This window comes from Ursus americanus, chromosome 3 (assembly GCF_024610735.1).
Source record: "Ursus americanus isolate L20-20 chromosome 3, mUrsAme1.1.p, whole genome shotgun sequence".
Classification (NCBI taxonomy): domain Eukaryota; kingdom Metazoa; phylum Chordata; class Mammalia; order Carnivora; family Ursidae; genus Ursus; species Ursus americanus.
Window position 1 is genome coordinate 34,941,462 of NC_142129.1, and position 20,224 is coordinate 34,961,685.

At 34.5% G+C, this 20,224-nt stretch overlaps 1 protein-coding gene and 1 long non-coding RNA gene across 8 annotated transcripts in view; one reads left to right on the forward strand and one right to left on the reverse strand.

Annotated features, from left to right (window-relative positions):
- LOC123789046 (uncharacterized) overlaps window positions 1–20,224 on the reverse strand; it is a 170,692-nt gene that overhangs the window by 14,909 nt on the left and 135,559 nt on the right. The window lies entirely within an intron of this gene.
- Window positions 14,507–20,224, forward strand: part of PPP1R3A (protein phosphatase 1 regulatory subunit 3A) — a 40,732-nt gene continuing 35,014 nt past the window's right edge. For all 7 annotated transcript variants that reach the window (XR_015723901.1, XR_015723900.1, XM_045792809.2 and 4 more), the window contains exon 1: window positions 14,507–15,329. Coding sequence is in view for 5 of the 7 variants with exons in the window: in XM_045792809.2 (XP_045648765.2) it covers window positions 14,542–15,329 (788 nt within the window). In the remaining 2 variants the exon portion in view is untranslated. The remainder of the gene's footprint in view (window positions 15,330–20,224) is intronic.

The following is a 20,224-nucleotide window of genomic DNA, read 5'->3' on the forward strand; positions in this document are numbered from 1 at the left end:
GACAGATTCAAAATATCAATTAAATCCTTAACCCTTGGTCGTCTGTTGGAAGTCTAGCTGTTTAGAGGCGGAAGTAAAGAAAACATACTATACAGTCTGGTTGTGGAATCAAAAACAAAAAATGAAAAATCAAATCTAGACTATCACAGAATAGTTAAATAAATAGAAATTTGGGCAAGTTTCCATTACTTGCCAAATTTCGATTTTAATATTTGGATTAATTTGGTAAATTTGCAGGCTTTTCATGTGTTTAGGAAATGGTATAAGACTCATTCTTCACCTCAAAACAATATTTGTGAAATCTTTTACCATTTCCTCCGTGAATCTTAAATTAATCCTTTGAACAAAAATTCCCTCACCTAAACTCCTGATTAGAACTTTGTCTGTGCCCTTCATATGTAACATTTATCATTCAGTGCATTTGGTTTGGTTTACCTCTTTTTCCTCCCTCACTCTCCTGCCTTCCTGAAGTCAAGGGTAGTAACTGATTTATCTCTGTATCTCTTGCAGTGATGTTCAGAGTCCTACACATAGTAGGTGCTGAATAAATATTAATGAAATCCATAGTAACGAGCACCTATTCAGAGCTTACTCCCTGCTTCTTGCTCTCATTCAAGATTCTACCATAACATTTTTCCTACTGAGTTGAACTTGGACTTACAATTTTTCTCAACACAGTGCTCCAGGGAGCTACTATCTGCCAGTTATGCTTGGTATGAGAACCAAACATCTTTGCTATTCTGGCTCTTGAGTTTCCAGCCAGAGATTTTGCCTTGAATTGTAGTCATTCATGTAGGCCCTTGTTAAGGATAAATGAAGTGAGGGGTTTTAAAATGAGGTCAAAGCTATTATTGGTAGCTAAAAAATAACTCCTATATTCTACGTGTATTGATAATAGGTCAGGAACACTATTTTAACGTGGGAAAGACAACCAGTAACTATCAATAGTTGTGATTAAATACAAGTGTAAGTGTGAAATAATTACTATCAAGTATTCTGAGTTACATTAGGTCAAATCAATTGCTTTGATAATGAAACAGGGATAATCTTGTTTTTGATGGTTTTTATTCAGCTCAGTATGAAATAACTCCAACATGTTGCCCTACCATTCTCACTGGAGAAGTTAGTTTATTGATCACTGTTTTAAAGATTATGGAGTTTTCCTTTAATCTTTATTTAGTTTAAATTATTTTAAAAGGGGGCCTCTGCGTGGCACAGTTGGTTAAGCATCCGACTCTCGGTTTCAGCTTAGGTCATGATCTCAGAGCCATGAGATCAAGCCCCATGTTAGTCTCTGTGCTCAGCATGGAGTCTGCTTGAGATTCTCTCACTCTTCCTCTCCCAGTGCCCCTCCCCTTTTGTGCTCTCTCTCTCAAATAAATACATCTTTTAAAAAGATGAAAAATAAATAAATTAAAAGCATTTGACACTACTATAAGGTTTCTAAGAGTAGTTCTAGGCCTTTACTTCAAAATAAATGTTTTTACTCTTTTAAAAATTTTGAACAATATTTATCTTGCTATTTACTTTTAGGTGCATGGAAATCTATTTCTCTTATCTCCACCTCAGGGAAAAAGTTGGGATCATGTGTGCATGTCGAGGGGAGTTGAACACTTGGCCACATTCAAGGAGATACAGGGGAGGCAGCCCTTCATGACTAGACCCTGTGCTCTCTGTTGATCAGAGTTAAGAAGACTGCTCTTACTAAGATTCTTCTAGTCAGTAAGAGTCTGTTTGGGGTTAAGTGGAGAAGGCTGCAGAAATAATCAGCTACTTTCCCCATTATGTGATGCCTTTATACATGCAGACCTTAATGCTATTATTACATTTGCTAATAGCTTTGATACAAGAAAGAAATAAAGACAAAAGATTAGCTGGTCAAGAAAGAATAATGAAACTGGAATAAATAAATGCTCATAATAAAATCTGAAAGTAGTAGTATATCTTCAAAGAGCTGCAACTTACATAGAAGGTTTTATCCATTTTTCTTAGAATATATATTACAAAATGGAACTGTATTAACTACATGTCTAATATCACAAAGAACTATTATATTTAGAATGAAATTTAAAGATATTAGAATTTTGTCTCAGCAACCACACTAAAGAATAAATTAACTTCATACTAGGATTTATTTATTGGCAAATAGTTTCTTCCTGTCAAAATTCTATCAGGATCTGATTTTCTAAGCCTATTAAAAATAATCGGTAAATCAATAATTTAGTGAACTTCTTTCTACTTCAACCTCCTTCACATAAAGTGAATGAAAACATTCCATTTAACCACTTATTGAAAGAGAAAGTCATAATTCATTGACATAGAATCAATGTCTCGTATTTTGCCTGGGTCCTGCTTTTTTTTAAATCTAAGACAACGAGATAATACTATGTGAAAATATTTTTGTTTAAGCACATGTATTTTATTTATTTATTCTTTATTTTTTTAATTTTTTTAATGATTTTTTATTATATTATGTTAGTCACCATACAGTACATCCCCGGTTTCTGATGTAAGGCTCAATGATTCATTAGTTGTGTGTAACACCCAGTGCACCATGCAATACGTGCCCTCCTTACTACCCATCACCAGCCTATCCCATTCCCCCACCCCCCTCCCCTCTGAGGCCCTCAGTTTGTTTCTCATAGTCCATAGTCTCTCATGTTTCATTCCCCCTTCTGATTAACCCCCCTTTCTTTATCCCTTTCTTCCCCTACCGATCTTCCTAGTTCTTATGTTCCATAGATGAGAGAAATCATATGATAGTTGTCTTTCTCTGCTTGACTTATTTCACTTAGCATTATCTCCTCCAGTGCCATCCATGTTGTAGCAAATGTTAAGAACTCGTTCTTTCTGATAGCTGAGTAATATTCCATTGTATATATGGACCACAACTTCTTAATCCAGTCATCTGTTGAAGGGCATCTCAGCTCCTTCCATGATTTAGCTATTGTGGACATTGCTGCTATGAACATTGGGGTGCATATGGCCCTTCTCTTCACTACGTCTGTATCTTTGGGGTAAACACCCAGTAGTAAGCACATGTATTTTAAAATTAATTTTAAGGTTTTCTATTAAACTAGAGGTAAGTCATAAAAGGGACACTTTATGGCTGCAACATTTTGTTAATAGTGAATACTGTGGTCAAAAAACCTGAAGTCATTCAAATGTTCCACAGTGTTTATCAATAATATTGAATTAATATCTGATTATGGATCACATTTTTATAGCATGTTACTAGTAACAGCTCCATATAGTTCTAATACCAAGGAAATGCTTCAAGGATGTGCTCATAATTATGGTGATTTACTATTTATTATCTGTTTTGTGTGAGAAACATTTCCAAAATATTTACCAATATAGATTAAAACCAATAATCACCAATGATTGATGGAGAAAATTGCCTACAACTTTGCACTTACCAAGGACAAAACAAAAATTGTATAATTAAAAAAACGGAAGCATAAATGTCATTCAAAACTAAAATTTCTTAAAAAATTATACAAACCCTTCTCTAAATACAGGCTGTTTTTATTCTTAATGGAGAAATCATGGGATAATAATTCACTTATTCATTAAACTATCAGTATCCCACATCTTTTATCTCCCTTAGAAAAATAACTGAAAACTAAAATTGTACCAGTTCCCAACTTTCTATAACTGTTAAGAAGAAAAAGGAAAGTACTACATTACTTGTAAGCCTAATGAGACATTTTGAGAGTTTTATACTAGTTTAAAGGTCTATTTGCTTATTATGCATGATGTTTTTATAATGGTTTAGGTAGGTGAATGAAACGTGTAAAAGGCAGAAGGATACCAAAGGACCAAAGGACTCTCGAACACCAACATTCAACTTCCTCATGCCTGACGCCCTGCCTTGCTTTTAGTCCCAATTCTATTTTTGGTTCTGTCTTTGTTCTTATGACATATTTCTAATTCCATATGAAGACCTTACGGGGAGTCCATGCATGGAGCAGGCCTGCCACATGCTGGGCAAATAGAACTCCTTGTAATTATCTCTATTTTATAAAGGATGAAACTGAGATGCGGAAAGGTTAAGCCATTTGTGAGAAACCACATATAAGTAAGCATTCTTTGAGATGGAGATAGAAACCTTTAATCAAGAAGAGGTTAAAATGTCACGATTCCAAATCTGAAATAGATGGTCTGAAATGGCAGATTCTTAAGAGAGAATAATTAAAGGAGTTGATGCCTCATTGTCTTTAACGATATTCCTTGCTGTTCCATCAAACCATTGAACAGATAAGAGGTGAGCAATAAGTTTCAAGCTGATCTTTTGTATAGCCAGATAATTTAGACAAAAGCTCATAGGGATGGTGTGGAAAGTAAATTCACCTACCTGGCCTCCAAACTCCACCTTTCAGTAGAGGGTGAATGAGTGACACCTGGATACATGGAGCAGAAGGAAATTACTCTGTATATTCTGGTTTCCTTTTTGAAATTTGCAGTGTCAGGCCACAGACCATGTATGCTATGATAATTGTAGTAATTTGAGCCTTGGAAACAGAGATTGCTAATGCCACTCCTGAATTTTAGACTGGGCAGATGAACTTTATTCATATTCTATTTTCACTTCACCTATGCTCAGAAGACTTAACCTATAATTATATAAGATGGTTAATCCTAATTCTTTCCCACAGTGGCCATAACTTTCAGTGTTTAAAGGGTGAAAGAAAATATCACCTTCCAAGCAGACTAGCACATATTTTCGACCCCTCTCTCCATGTCTGGGAAAGTTCTGGATAGGAACCCTTATGAGGCACCTCCCCACCCCCCATCCCCCTGATTTAAATTCCAATTACTCTCCTGGGGAAAGGAAATAGGCCATTCCTAAATTTAAAATTTTTGCAACCAGGGGGAAGTAGTGACAGTATGTATTTATCTCATCTCCTCTAATGGTTCTAATTCTCTGATACTGGTTTTTAATGGATCATTTCCCTCACATCTTTATATTTTATGTGAAACTATACTTGAAAATGATCTAATGTTAGTCTACTTGTTCATGGATTCATAACTCTCTCTTCTTTTGTGCTCTGCTGTTCTTTAAAGTTTTTTCAAGTAAGTCTATATAATGCATGATGCAAATTTATCCTAGGGCTTCTTAAATAAATGAGTATGATAAGTAACTTCATATATATGAGATGTTCTATGGTGACTCTTAATACATTAAAACCTGTTCAGTTGTTCTTTTAAAGAGGTTATTCAGAAAGATACAAAGCACTCTTCTTTAGACTCCAGATAGGCAGTGGAGAAATCACCTCCAAGTGAGGATAAGCAGAGAAATGATATTTCAGTGATGTAGGACTCCTTTATCAATTGAGGAATCACCTCTGGACTTCTCATCATTATGAAGTGTGATAAAGATCCCAGTGTGATTGCTTGGATAAAGAGGATAGATACCACTTCCTTTTAGGCGACTTGACTGATCCTCCAAGTTAGATTTTATGGACCATCCCAGTCTTAAGAATGGATGCAATAAAAATATTTAGAAAAGAAGGGTTCAGCTACTTATTATGTTCAGGACACCTTCAGGAGTGGCAGAGAGACACATTTTAAGCACTTCTTCTAATTATTAAACAAGATCTACTTAAAGAGTTTGAGGGGGAAGACCATTGAATTGTGAAGCAGCTGACCAAGTGCTAGCTTTGCCTATGCTGCTAGGGCTCTAATAAGAGGAGGGGGGAAAATTCCCTTCTTGTAGACATACTTCTTTTACAATAAAATGTAGCAGAGGATCTACAGATTTTCTAGAATTCCTTCTAGCTTATATATGTCCTAGTATACAAATATCTTCTGGTAAGGCTGCACTGTTGGAGCAATGGGAGACATGATACTGTATAAATTCTTTTCCAGCCCTTCAATAGCTAGCTCTCATTTACTTCATCCTATGAAAACTAGTACAGACAATTAAGCTGAAATTTTGAGCCAATCCTGCAATAGTATGCAAGTAATGAAAGGACCCAATAATGCTGTCTGATCTGAATTTGGTGATAACTATAATAATATATCTTTATGGTCTCTTGGGCATGCAGATTGCCTGTTAAGAGTGAAATGCCATTCACTATTGCAGTCTAGTGTGGTTCAGCCAGGTGTATATGTGATGTACACAAATTACCTAAATAACGTGTGGACAACTATCAACAAAGTTTTTAAAATTAAAGGAAAGTCACAGACTGATAAACTTTTAAGGAAGTAAAACGATGAACACTAATTATTGTATCCTAAAAAAATTGTCTAATTCACAATGGAGAAGTTAAGTTTCACTTTCTGTGATAAACTGTGGTTCCCTTGATGGCAAGGGTACTTCTTATCCACTCTGGCACAGGGTAAGAGTATTAATAAATATTTACTGAAGTGAACCTTATGAAATGGAAGTTTGGAGAGTCAATCGATAGTGCCTGTCCCAACACATGCATTTACTCACGCAATGAACAAACAGGCACAATTCAACACACAAGTTTAAGCACACTACGATAAACTTTCATAGGGCATAAGAGTCAGAATTAGAAAATTAAAAAGGACCTCAGGGATCATCTAATTGTTTTATGATATTGAAATTCTATTTTAATGAGAGAACATGACTAGAAATCACATTCTCATTCTGTGGGAGCTAGGGATGTGAAAGAATTTATATTTAACCTTTCTGAGGGAATTACCAAATTAAAATAAGTTTAAATTCCAAAAGTGTAGAAAGGATAGTATCAGATCCTTCCCACCCCTGCCTGTTTACCCTTTAGGCCTCTAGGAACTTATGTTCTTTTGGATTATTTTGGTATGGTTTGGGTGAGTGTTTTTCAGATGGACTGATGGGATTTGGGGGTAGGAGACAGAAAGACTGGAAGTTGACATCTCCGATGGAAAAAGATACAACAATTATAACTCTTCTTTCTCTTTTGTGGTTATTTAAGTGCAAAGTGAACACTGTAAGTTACTGTCTTTAAAAAGAAGTTACACAAGCAGAAAGAGAAGCATTTATTACAAAAGCAATAATATCTAATGAATTTGTGCTTTGAAAAATGTAATATTTTACACAAGTTTAACGCAATACCTTATTTTTCATTTCCGTGTATGTTATTGTGAGCTGAATACCTGCTGTTTGCTAGGCACTGTGCTTGACCTTTAAAAAAGATATCTCATTTAATATTCATAACATTACATTATTATTTGTGCTTTACACATCTATAAAGAAAATGATGATCCTTTAGAAAAGTCAAATACTTGCCCAAGGTCACAGGACCGACAATGTATGAACCATATTTTAAATAGAATTTTCTTGACTCAAGTGCTCTTTTCATAATGTGCTCCTCTCTCCCCAGTGGATTTTATTGAATTGAATTTATTGTAAAGTGGTGAGTAGATGAAGAGTACTAGCTTGGGGACTAATTCCATCCCTTACTAACTAGCTGTGATGAAAGAATTTGGTTCCATTTAACTTAAGCTCAAAACCCAGAAAACTAATCAGTGCTGTGAGAAGTCACAATAGCGGTTACCTCTGAGAAGTAGCTATTTGGAATGGATAGGAGACAGATTTCTGGCTGGAGCACTGGTAATCTATTTTTTTGGACTAGTTGGTGGTTAAATGGCTAAGTTCACTTTGGGAAAAATTCAATGAGCTGTACACTAATGATTTGTGAACTTTTCTGCATGAATGTAATACTTCAAAAATTTTGCTTCAGTTGACATAATTTTTATGAAGATTTTGATTAGCACAGTAAGTTTTTATGAGAATATCAAATGCTGCTTCCAAAATCAAAATCAAAATCAAAATCAAAAAAACTAATGTAAATTAGATTGTGGCACAAAATGACAAAGAACTCTTTATTAATTTTTTTCAAAAGTGGAATATGCTGCCTTATGTAGCAGTGAGTTTGCTATCACTAAATTTATCTGAGATAAAGATAGAAACATTCCTATTAATACATCTTAAAAGGGAGCCTTTAAAGGGTGGAGGTGGACAGAATGACTTCCAGGGAACTTTCCTACTCTAGGAGATACAATTTTAACCTTATAATGAACAAATACAAGCTCCAAATGTGTTCTACCAAATAACTTTCCAAACACTGTTCATCAGTGAGCAAATCATTTAAACTTTCAAGCTGATTCCACCTGAAAGAACATATATTTCTCATTTCCTTACATATTTGATAGCTCTTTGTTATAGGATTTAAAAATATAGATGACTAAGCTACTGGGTTAAGCAAGAGATTATGCTTAGATTTCTTTTTTATTCTTAAGAAAAATCTTAAAAAATCCACAACAGTTGACTACACTATTGGTAAAAGATGATTTGCCATAAGAAAATTTAAAATGATGCTAAATATATTTATTCACTGTACTGGGAATGTCTTATGAAAAATTAAGCAAGTTCTATTTATTTCTCACCTAAATAGTCAGATTAGATATGCATAATGTGTGTATGTGTTCATATAAACATCATCATGTATTTTTCATATTACAAAGCAAAGAGATTTTTATAATGGGTACTGATTCAGTTTGTGCTGAACTTGAGGTGCATGAAAGGGGCAGACTGGCACATATTCTACTTGTAATTCACAGGACCACCTCTTCCTGATTGTCAAATCATCATTTGCAGGTATCAATCATTATTAAAACTTTGGTTCAGAGACCCAGTAAATAAATTTTGTATACTCAATGCAGTTAAATGTAGACATGCACACATTTAACATGTAATTTTAGAGAATTTTCAGATCCTTTGTTTTCCATCCACTTACCCTGCAAGGTCGATATACCACAGGTTCCAAGCTCCTAGCCTGGTAAACTAACATGTACAGTTGAGACAACTACAACTAAGTAATGCTGACAGTGTTGCTGGCTTTGTTATATTATACACTACTTAGGCACCATGCCCTGCACGGCAAATTCAGCTTTAGATTTTTAAGTTGTTACCACGTCAGTAAGTATTCATCCTCACCCAAAATTGTGCCAAGCATTGCATAAAGCAAATACATATCTTTGGAACTTTTGGAGAAATCCATAGTTAGTGCTATTTTTTTGCCTATATTAAGTAACCCAAATGGCAGAAGACCCATAAAGGTCAATGAAAAATTTAATAAGATATTACTAGGTTATACCTGTCTTTGAGAAGCTTAAATTTTCCTTCTAGGGCTAATGCTGGATTCACCCTCACTCCAAGGTAAGAATCCAGTTGACCACTTAGATTTCAATGTTCTTATAAGTAAAATGAAGGGTTTAGCTTTGATGCATGCTTGCTTAGCAATCTTTGAACTCCAGATTTCTTTAACTCTGTATTTATATGTTTTTATTTCAATCAAAGGACTTTAAAGCACATTATTTAATCTATATAAAATAAGCTCTTGGTGCTTGAATATTATACTAGTTTTTCTTTTGTAAATTAAGCTAAAGAATGAGGATGCTACCTTTGGTGACAAACTCTTCTGCTATAACATGATCAATTACCTACACTGAATCATTCATCTCTCCATGGGGTAAATGACACATACCTTTAAAAATTTATCTTCACCTAGCAAAGTTTCCACTTTCTCCTGATTTATCTGTGTGTCCTCTATTGGTAGATATGCACAGTTGCAGAGAATTTTTTCCCAGTAATTGGCATCTGATGAGCCAATCTGTGTCTCAAACTATGTTCGAGGCAGTGTCCTTTAACTAATAGTCCTTTAAAATATTAAGTATCAATATTAGTTATAAAAAGATCATATAATTCATTTTTATTACTTAGATCAGTAATTCCCAAATAGGAGTACACAGCAGAGTCTCTGAGGGAGAGAGAGCACAGTATAAGATATTATATTTACTGAAGGCGGGAAAGGTTAAAAAAGGTTGTGTGACTCTGTCATAAAGAAAAATTATCTGGGCACTCTGGAGATCTTTCATCAAATGGAAAAAAGAAAGTTCACAGAAGTTAATTGATTTAAAAAAATAAACTGGATCTAAAACAAATGAATTTTAATGACTATTTTCCAAAAAATGATCACTTTGTTAATTTTGAATTCTAAAGCTAAAAGTTGGTGAAGGTATGGGATAATATGGAGAACACTGGACTCAAAGCAAGAGAGAGCTGAGTTCAAGTCCCAATTCAGTTACTAAATGATGGGGCTAACATTGTTTCAGATTTCAGTTTTCTCATGTGAAAGTGAGGGGACCAGCCTAAATGATCATTAAGTGCCTTAAGTTCTGCTACTCTATAACTCTACTAAATTTTTATGTCATTTTTTAATAAAAGCATTTTATAGACTCTATACAAAAAAAGAACAGGGGTGCCTTGGTGAATCAGTTTGTTAAGCGTCTGACGCTTGATTTTGGCTCGGGTCATGATCTCAGGGTAGTGAGATGGAGCCCCACATTGGCTCAGTGTGGATCCTGCTTAAGATTCTCTCTCTCCCTCTGCCTCTCCACCCTCCCCCAACTTGTGCACATGCTCTCTCTCAAAAAAAAAAAAAACCAAAAACAAAAAATCAACCAATCAAAAAAAAAAAAAAAAAAACCAAAAAACCAACCAAACAAACAAAAAAAACAAAACCAAAACAACACACATAATATTTGAGGGATGATAGCTATGAGTCTTTCTAACTAGGACAAATTCCCTCACTCCCTGACCCTGTAGACAAAAGACTTGCAGATTGTGCGTCTTCACCAATCTTTACCAGAATCGCTTGTGCAGTCTCATCAACCTGGAAGTTCTATTCAGTAGAGCTGATGGTGTACCTGAGCCTATGTAATTTAAAACACCTCTCAGTGATTTTGGTATATATCCTTGGTCAAAAATCACTCTTCTGAGTTCTCTTTTGACAAAATGTTTCTTGAGTTTAGGTTGCAAAGACTTACGCCAACAAGGAAAATAAATGTGACATTATAATTAATATCAAAAAAAATATTCTTTCTTAGCCATCTGTGGGTAAACTCAATATTTCTTATTTATGACTTCCACTGGATCAGAGTTTACAAATGCTAGATACTTGAACTTTTCTTGCTGTGACAATAAAATATCAGGTAATAGGAACTCAGTTGGCAGTGAGATAGAATATGTATTAAGCAAGAGGAACACATACGCCTATTTTAAATTATATATGTTTAAACATAATGTATAAGCATATAATGAGAACCAAATAATAAACTTTTAATCTTTGGTATCATTGTTTGCTCCTCCAAATCCACTTCCCACTTTTTTTCACCTTTCTCCATCTTGCATTCTATACCAGGAGGCTGACCTGAATGAATTGTAATAGTCCCCATAGCCTCTGGCCAATGTGTAGCCCTGGTAGGACATCACAGGAAAGGAGAATAGTAAGTTCAGTGTATTTTTGTTCCTGGATCTCTCCTGGCAAGGTCATAATTGGTCGGCTGTGTCCCTTGACCAAAGATCACTGATCCTCTCCAGCCAGTGGGAAGCTCATGGCACTCTTTGCTTTTGGGTTCGGTTGATTGTCCTCTTCCTCATCCCTTGAAAGATGGTAACAATGCTGATGTGACTGGCCCCCAGTTTACTGCACTAGCCCTTGTGGCTTTTCTGCATTTATACTTTATAAATAGACCCTTGTAAATAAGCCTTTCTAGAAGGAATGATCTTATTTTGAGCATGATGTTGACTTCCCACTTACTGGGATCCTGACTGATACAGTCCTTTACGTTAAAGTTATTTTTGAGAATCTTTGATTACTACAAAGAAGTGAAATATGTGAAAACTTGAGCTGTAGTTTTTTAAGAAAAAAAAAAGCCCTAGTTCTGTAAAAAAAAAAAAAAAAAAAAAAGTATGCCTAAGCAGTTGAAGTCATGGTAAAAGTCATGTTAAAATTGAGGTAGTGGTGAATATGAGAAAATGGGACGTTGATCTGATCTATGATATGGAAAAGAAGCAAGGTGATGTGAATCTTCACTGAATACAAACACCAAGTCACAAGGCTGAAACCAGTAGTGTTTCTTTACATGCTCCAGAGACACTGGATATGTGATATTGCATTCATCTGGGGGCAGCTCACTAACAGAATAATATAGGTAAACTGGAAGGAGTTCATAGAGGAGTAACAAAATGATAAAAAGCACTGGAGGATTGACATGTGAGAAGAGAAAAAAAGATGAAATCACTGGGCTTTAGCTAAGTGGTGACTAAGGGGGAACATTCAACTGTCTACAATTATGCAAAGGTTATAAACTGCAAAAGAGAGGCAGTGATTACTACAAGTCAAGGGAGTAGTGCTCTGTGTAAAGATCTAAAGAAGGGAAAAGTTTAGTTCAAGTAACAGGACTATTTTCTAATGTAGAGCTATTTTATGTCTTATAAAGTTAAGTGTTACATACTAGAGTCTTCGAAAAAAACAAAAATCAAATTACAGATTATTACTTAATCTTATATATGTGGACTCTATATAGCCTATTGTCTATCTATTGATGCATCTTAGAAATCAGCCTTTCACAGCATATTTAGAAATAAAAATAATGCCTGCCACTGTTACTGTACGTTTTGTGCTAGATATTTAACATGCAGCTCATTTAACTGTTAACATTGCATTTTAACAGGGAAAGAAAAAGAGGGTTAAAAAATTTGAGCAAAATTCTGAACGTCACCCAGCTAGTAAGTGTCAGAGACAGAATACAACCCAAGGGGTCTTTATCTCTAGGCCTCTGCTTATAACCCTTGAATAGTTAGATTACTTTGGGACATCATTGTATCTGCAAATTTTCATTCTTCTATTATTTACATGACTATGGATTATTGGCCAATTCTAAAAAGTATTTTGTTACTAATTTCCTTGAATACCTAGTGATATATTTTAGGTACATTGGAATATGGCTACTCAAGGCTCACAGTCATTAACTTTGCAAGGGATAGCCATTTTCCATTCTTGAACAATCCATGAGGTCACCACTCATTCTTGCTATATGGATGAGGTAAAGCTCAAATAATTTTATTTCCTTTTTATAGGCACCACTTGTTTTTAACTTAAAAAAATAATTTCCTGAGCCACTATTTTATGCAATTCAAATTGTCCAATAAGTTATAATGTATTTACAAAGATGTAATTTTAAAGAAATGCTGTTGGGCAGCTCTCTCTTTTAAAAAAAATTAATCACCTCTCACAATTTAATTAATTGAGTGAAGAACAGGAGTCTCTTCTCCTCTATGACCCTCAACCTCTATGATCAGAGATAACCATTGCTAACAATTTCTTCTGTGTCTTTCCAGGAATTTTCTAGGCACATATCTGTGCACACTTTCTTTTCTCACTTAGCCATTTATCTTGGTTATCTTTCTGTATCAACATATAAAGTGCTACTTTAGCCTTTTTAATGACTATAAAACATTTTATTGTATGGGTGTCACATTATTTATCCAGTTTCCTATGGATGGATATTTGGATAGTTTCTAGATAGAGTTTTTAAAATAATCAATTCTGTTATGAACATATATCTATATTTATCTTCATATACTTATACTGATAGGGTAAATTTCTAGCTGGAACATTTCAGGGTCAAAGCATATGTATGTTTAAATTTTTTTATAGGTATTTACCTGATTGTCATCTCCACAGTGGATTTTATATTAACACAAAAAATATGGTGTTCTAAACAGGCTGCTCACACTTTAAAACTCATATCAAACTCCAAGATGTCATGATATTAACTTCCTTGTGGGCATAAAATGGCAGTTTGCCAAAGATGAACATTTTATTCTACATAAATATTTCACTCCTGGGCCAGGCCTACCATTCATTGCCCATTTATATTTTCAAGTCAATAACACATTACTTGTGTATATTTTTCCATAGTTTAATTAAAAGAAACTAATGTTTAAAATAACGGATTTGACTAATTATTTGTTCTAGGCCTTGGCTCAGGCCATTTCTTCCACCTGGAAAATCCACCTCACTCCAGGCCTGCATGTCTATATCCTACCTACCCCTCATGGCTTATTTCAAACGATACCTTCATCTAAATCATGTTTCCTCAGGACTCCCAGAACCTCTATTTAACCCTTTTACAGTTCACATTTTACATTGTAAGTCCCTGTTAAATAGTAGTTATCATTATTATTAGGCACTGGATTTTTCCTGCTCTGTAAATATTCTTTTCTCCTGTCCACCTTTGTCTGCTTCAATGGATTGATTTAGCCCAAACGTCATATTAGTATTATGATACTACTTTTATTTTCTTTTAAAATAAATGGTCTATGTTTTTATTTTTAAGATCAACTGGTTAAAACAATTCTTTAATTCTAAAGTTTCAGATTTTTCAACACAGCAAAAAAATGATTTAAAATATCTTTTTGGAACTCATCTCATAAACACATGCAACTTTAAAAACTGAGAATTAAATCTGAAACATACTGGTAAGAGTAACATGGATGCTATCATATTAAAGGCTTTTGGAGGCAAGCTAGCATAGTTTACACGCCATTGGACCTATTTATAGAGCTGACTCCTTTCTGCAATGTCAACTGTAACATAATACTTATTTTAAGCCTCAGTATCTCAAATATCAGCCTCTACTAGTTGTACAGTCCTCCCTTATTTGATATCAGAGAGCCCAATGGAGCCTTCTGAAGAACCTAGTCAGATTAGCAAAGATAACTTTTTAGAAGTTCCTAATTTATCTGATTCTCTTTCTGAAGATGAGGAAGTTAAAGCTACTTTCAAACCTGGCTTCTCCCCTCAACCTAGTAGACGAGGTTCTGATTCTTCTGAAGACATATACCTGGACACTCCATCTTCAGGTGCAAGAAGAGTTTCATTCGCTGACACCTTTGGATTCGATCTTGTGTCTGTCAAAGAATTTGATTGCTGGGATTTACCAAGTGTTTCAACTGGTTTTGACTTAAGGAAGGACATTTTTCACACAGAAGAATATGTTTTATCTCCACTATTTGATTTGCCTTCTTCAAAAGAAGATCTTATGCAGCAACTTCAAGTACAGAAAGCAATACTGGAGTCAACTGAGTATCCTCCTGGGTCTACAAGTATGAAGGGCATTATTCGAGTTTTGAATATTTCTTTTGAGAAGTTAGTATATGTGAGAATGTCCTTGGATAACTGGCAGACACATTATGACATTTTAGCAGAATATGTCTCAAATTCATGTGATGGTGAAACTGACCAGTTCTCCTTTAAGATTTTATTGGTGCCCCCTTATCAAAAAGATGGCAGTAAAGTTGAATTTTGTATACGTTATGAAACTTCTGTTGGTACATTTTGGTCAAATAATAATGGCACAAATTATATACTGATTTGTCAAAAGAAAGAACAAGAGCCGGAGCCTGTAAAACCGCGGGAAGAAGTTCCTAACAGACAAATAAAAGGCTGTTTAAAGGTAAAATCAAGGTGAGGATCTATCTTACATTCTTTACTCTTCATAATCTTAAAATCTTTTTATGTCATTCTTTATTTCATGTAAGAAATAGCCATTCTGTTTAAAATATACTGCTCATTATATAAAACAATGGTGCTAGGCTTTAACAAGGTCAGTGCTATTCAAATAATAGCACTGTGTTAGCTCTCCTCCAAATGCAAAGAAAAATATGGGTATAATGTAGTAGATGGGGCAGTAGGAAGGCACTATGTGCATATTGCTTGCCTAATGACTTATGAATTGTTAAGTCCAAACCACGGAATCTAGATTCTTAACATGTAAAATTTCATTTTGACATTTATAGTATATTTATTTTCAGTGGGTTTTAAAGGTTTATGCTGTACTTCAAAACATTTCTGATTAACATAAAACAGTTTCAAAATGCTCTTAGTGCTCAGAAATTCATAGGCTTCCCCCCAAACTTCTTAATGATTAAGTCATATAGGACTGTTCAGAGTACATGTTAAAGAAAATCATATAGCTATGACTTTAATGGCAAACCAAGAGAAAGACAAAAGTGTATGAGTAATGTATAAATTACACATAAAATTTTATAATTACAACCAAATAGAACACAAAGTAGTATAAGTTAGTAAAAGCAAATTGAGCATAATTTTAAAAAAATGACCCAAATAGAAATAAGTATATTCAGGTTTATAGATCAGAGATTTGGGATATGATTCCTCATTAATAACCCTGCTCTCCTGTTAATATAAAAAAAATAAAGAAAACTGCATTCAGCTCTCTCTGTTGTAGAGTTGGCTAATTTCCATGACACTAGCAGATAAAACATCCAGGAGGAGATAGATCCCTTCTGCTCCTCAAAGTGTCTCAGTGGGAAAATCCACATTGCTCCACAAGTCACAGGCAAATGTTGGATTGTCCTCTGGGTGGTCCATCCTAACTGTTACTAGACCTAAAGATTCTACCAACTGCACCAGAAATACTGTAATATAATGGAGAGGGAACTGTATTCGGAATCAAGACACAGAGATTCTAAGTGGAATTTAATAAAGACATAAGGAAGGACATTGGAAAAATTTTAGCCTCTTCATGCACTAATGCCTTGATCTATTATATGACAGTAAATAGCAACTACTAAGTGTGTTGTTGTTAGTCTAATGCATTAATGAACTAAATATAACATAGGGGGAAGCAATTCAGTCATATAAAATATTTCTATTTTCATTATCCTTTAAAGGCATTTGAAAGATTGGCTTACTCAATTTTGTGAATTTTGCCAACTTTCTTAGTCCAAATAAAACTTTCTCAGATTTTAACTAATGCTATTAAGAGAATAATACAACCATAATCTCTACATGTGCTAAAATAATAACTTAGATGTTTATGAAATTGATCAGCAACACATTAGCTATATAGACAAAATAAGCTCAATACTATTTAACAAACTAATTTATATACACAAACATACACATTAAATACAAAAGAGATCATCATGAATAGTATCTATTAAATGTGCTGCAACTTTTCTCTCAGAGAGAAACAAAATTTAGAAAAGTCATAGCTTTATTGTCAAAGAGCTAATAGAAGAAGTAGTGTTTAACTCAGAGGATTTTTCTGAAGTTAAAGATGCAGCTTTAAAATTATAAGCGATACATACTGAACTATGGTAAAAATAGGGGATTCCTTTGATAGGCCAAAGTTGACTTAATAGCAAGAACAAAAATGGGCACCGATAGGCCTAATCTTCTACCCCACTCATGATATTATTGGAACTTCTCCTAGGCTAAGATATGTATAACTATATATATCCATACACACATTTGTATTCAGAACAGTAATCATTGGATTCATAGCGGACACCATTCAAGTTTTAATATTGCTTTGGGGAAAAACCTGAGAAGAACTAAACCACAAAATGGTCTAAAGGCCTGTAAAGTTTCCTAATGAGTTATAAAAATGGAAAAAATCTCTCTCCTTCAAAACCACAAATACATTTTCTGCACTTCTATAACTTAAAAATGACCAACATAATTCAAACCATATTTTGAAAAAAGCATTTGCCTCTGGAGGAGGCCTTTTGTGCTGAGTTTCAGTCCAACATGAATTTTTACATCTGATTTATATACCACTCAAAATGGAGTGTATAAAGGAAATCCTGACAGATCCTTAGAACAGCATGTGCCGTAATAGAATATTTATACAGCTTTTCCATGATATAATTTATATGCAATGGGGTTTCAAATATTCCTAAAACTTACACAAGAGAGCATTATCAAATTTCTAAATGAATATTACAGTTGGATTTCATTGTGAAGAATTTAGTTAGGGAAAAATAGCACACCTTATTAGTGTTATTTTACAAAACGTGTACTTGGCTAAAATAAAAGTGAACTAATACTTATTTGATCAAAAAATTATAGCTTCTAAAATATCCTCCTCCCTCCAAAGAGTTACATAATTTAAATGGGTCTTTTTTGAGTGTTTCCACACTTCCTCCATAGCTTAATTTGGAGGTCACTTCTTCCAACAGATAAATACAGAAGAGAAATTTATGTGGATTTTTGCTTCATACTGAAAGTAATTAACAATAGTTTGTTATATAACTCAGAGTTAAAGTCAAAATAAGCTGTCCTAACGTAGACAGTAACATCTAACTTGAATTCCTTTCAATACCAAAGTTAATTTGCTATCAGGGTCCTGGAATCTTCTGAAAGTGTCAATAATCCCTTCTAATAAGTACAGAACGAACTGAGGGAACACATTTAGTGAGGTAGGATTTCTGTTATGTCAATCACCCTAGGCACTATACTTTTTCTATGGAGATTTTTTTCAGGTCAGACTTTGTAAATCTCTATATTGATGTGGTTGTCTATTTTCTTCAATGTTTGTTAATCTATCCACTTTGACAGAAAGAAATATCTAAGGGACGGGAAAGCAGAGTTTGTTACTTGCAGGCATGTGACTGAGAGTGACCCAGAGGTATTTAATTGCACTGAAAGGCACGCATCATAAGATACTTGATAAGTGTCACCACATACATGGCACAGGGGTGTGTGCCAGCAAACAAACTAAGTAGATTTCTGATCTACATCCCATGGGCTTTATTTCAAAATAAATGGCCAAAAGAAATAAATGACATTGATATAAATTACCTTAAATGTACATGCATAAATAAGCTAAAAATAGCATTCAGAAGCAGTTAAAATTATGGGCTTCAGAGTTAAACATATCTGGCTTTGGGTCCAAGCTCCACCATGCTATGACTTTGGGCAAGTTAAGCTTGGTTTCCTCATCTGTTAGTTGGGAATAACAATAGTACTATCTTATAGGGTTGGTTGAGATTTCTGTGAAATAATACATATAAACTTTTGACATGGTATCTGGAACATAGTAAATTATCAGTAAATGTTAACCAGTGTAAAAAAGACAAGGCTAACTCTAGCTTTAGATGGACCTCAAAAACCCTAGAAAGGCTCAAGCTGCCCAAAAGTCTCTTTCCTTCCAAGGTTCCTAAATTTTCAGCTTTGGAGAGCCACTTCTTGGTCTCTTGTAGGACTTTAATCAATAAGTAAAACTAATTAAATTGTAACTTTTCTTGAGATGTGTGTCACCTTATATCTGAAACATCTTAAAACTGGTTATCTTAATGACTACTAAATATTCTACATTTACTAGATGATAAAATGGAGGACCAGATAGGAAGGGGTAAAAAAGGCATGCAGTTTGGCATTGAACAGACATGCATATTAATCCCAGTAAAATAATTACTTATAGTTATGTGACTGTGGACATACTACTTTACGTCTCAGCACCTCAGTTTCTTCATCTGTAAAATAGGGGTAATGATGAGTGACATTGTGATGATTCAATTAATGTTAAGTTAGATATTCTTAAAGTTTTTAGTGCAGTGCTGGGCACATATAGAGTAGTCACCAAAACCCAACTATAATTGCCAAAATCATTATCAAACCTTGTTCAACTAACTAATGTCTGATTCTTGGGCTTGCATTATTTCTCAAGATATCATAGCCTACCTTGTTCAGGTTCCAAAACTCATTCAACAAGTGTTTATTAAGGACCTGTGTGTTGTTAGACACCAGTATCCATGAGAAACATGGCTGGAAACATGACCCTGTGAAGATGAGGAGATGTCCCAAGGAAAAAGTCCTCAAAGGGACTGAGAGCAGAGAAAGGGACAGAGAAAGAACATCAACTCCAATTCTTTGGGTATACAGTGGAAGCCATGGATAAAAAATAAAATAAGAACCATTCACATTCTGTTTCAGGTTTTCTAGAATATGCGATCTATAACTGATCTCGTGCATGGGCTAGGGGAGTGACCTTTTTTCCCTTACCAGCTGCTAAATGTATGTTCCCAACCGTTGGGTACACAGACTGACTTCATCTGGTTTTGTATTTTATTAAGTGAAACTAATTTATTATTTTAAGTAAAGAAATGGCATGATATAGGTGTTGGATGGTATTTATAACTTGGCCAGGTGAATGCAAATAAATTCCTGAAAGACTTCAATGCCAAAGGAGAAAATTGATCAGTCTTCAATTTTTGTACCTGAGAAATAGAACCAGGCATGTTTAAGAAGGGAAAAGAGAAATACTTTCTAAAGCATGATTTTAAGATTACAGAGAGTTTACCTTTCAGGGTGGTATAAAATCATTAAAATGAGGCCAAGAAAAGCATTGGAAAATGGAGCATAAGATATGGTAATGTTGCATGTTCCAGTCAGAGCCATTGGATCGTGAGACTTCCTTAATTTACACTTACAGTATAATCTGGGATCCTGGAAATAGTCCAAAGAGGTGTAAATAGCCCCACGAGACCTTTAGGACTTAATGTATTCCATAACTAACTTGTTGTGAGTCCATACTAATTGTGGAAGCCAGG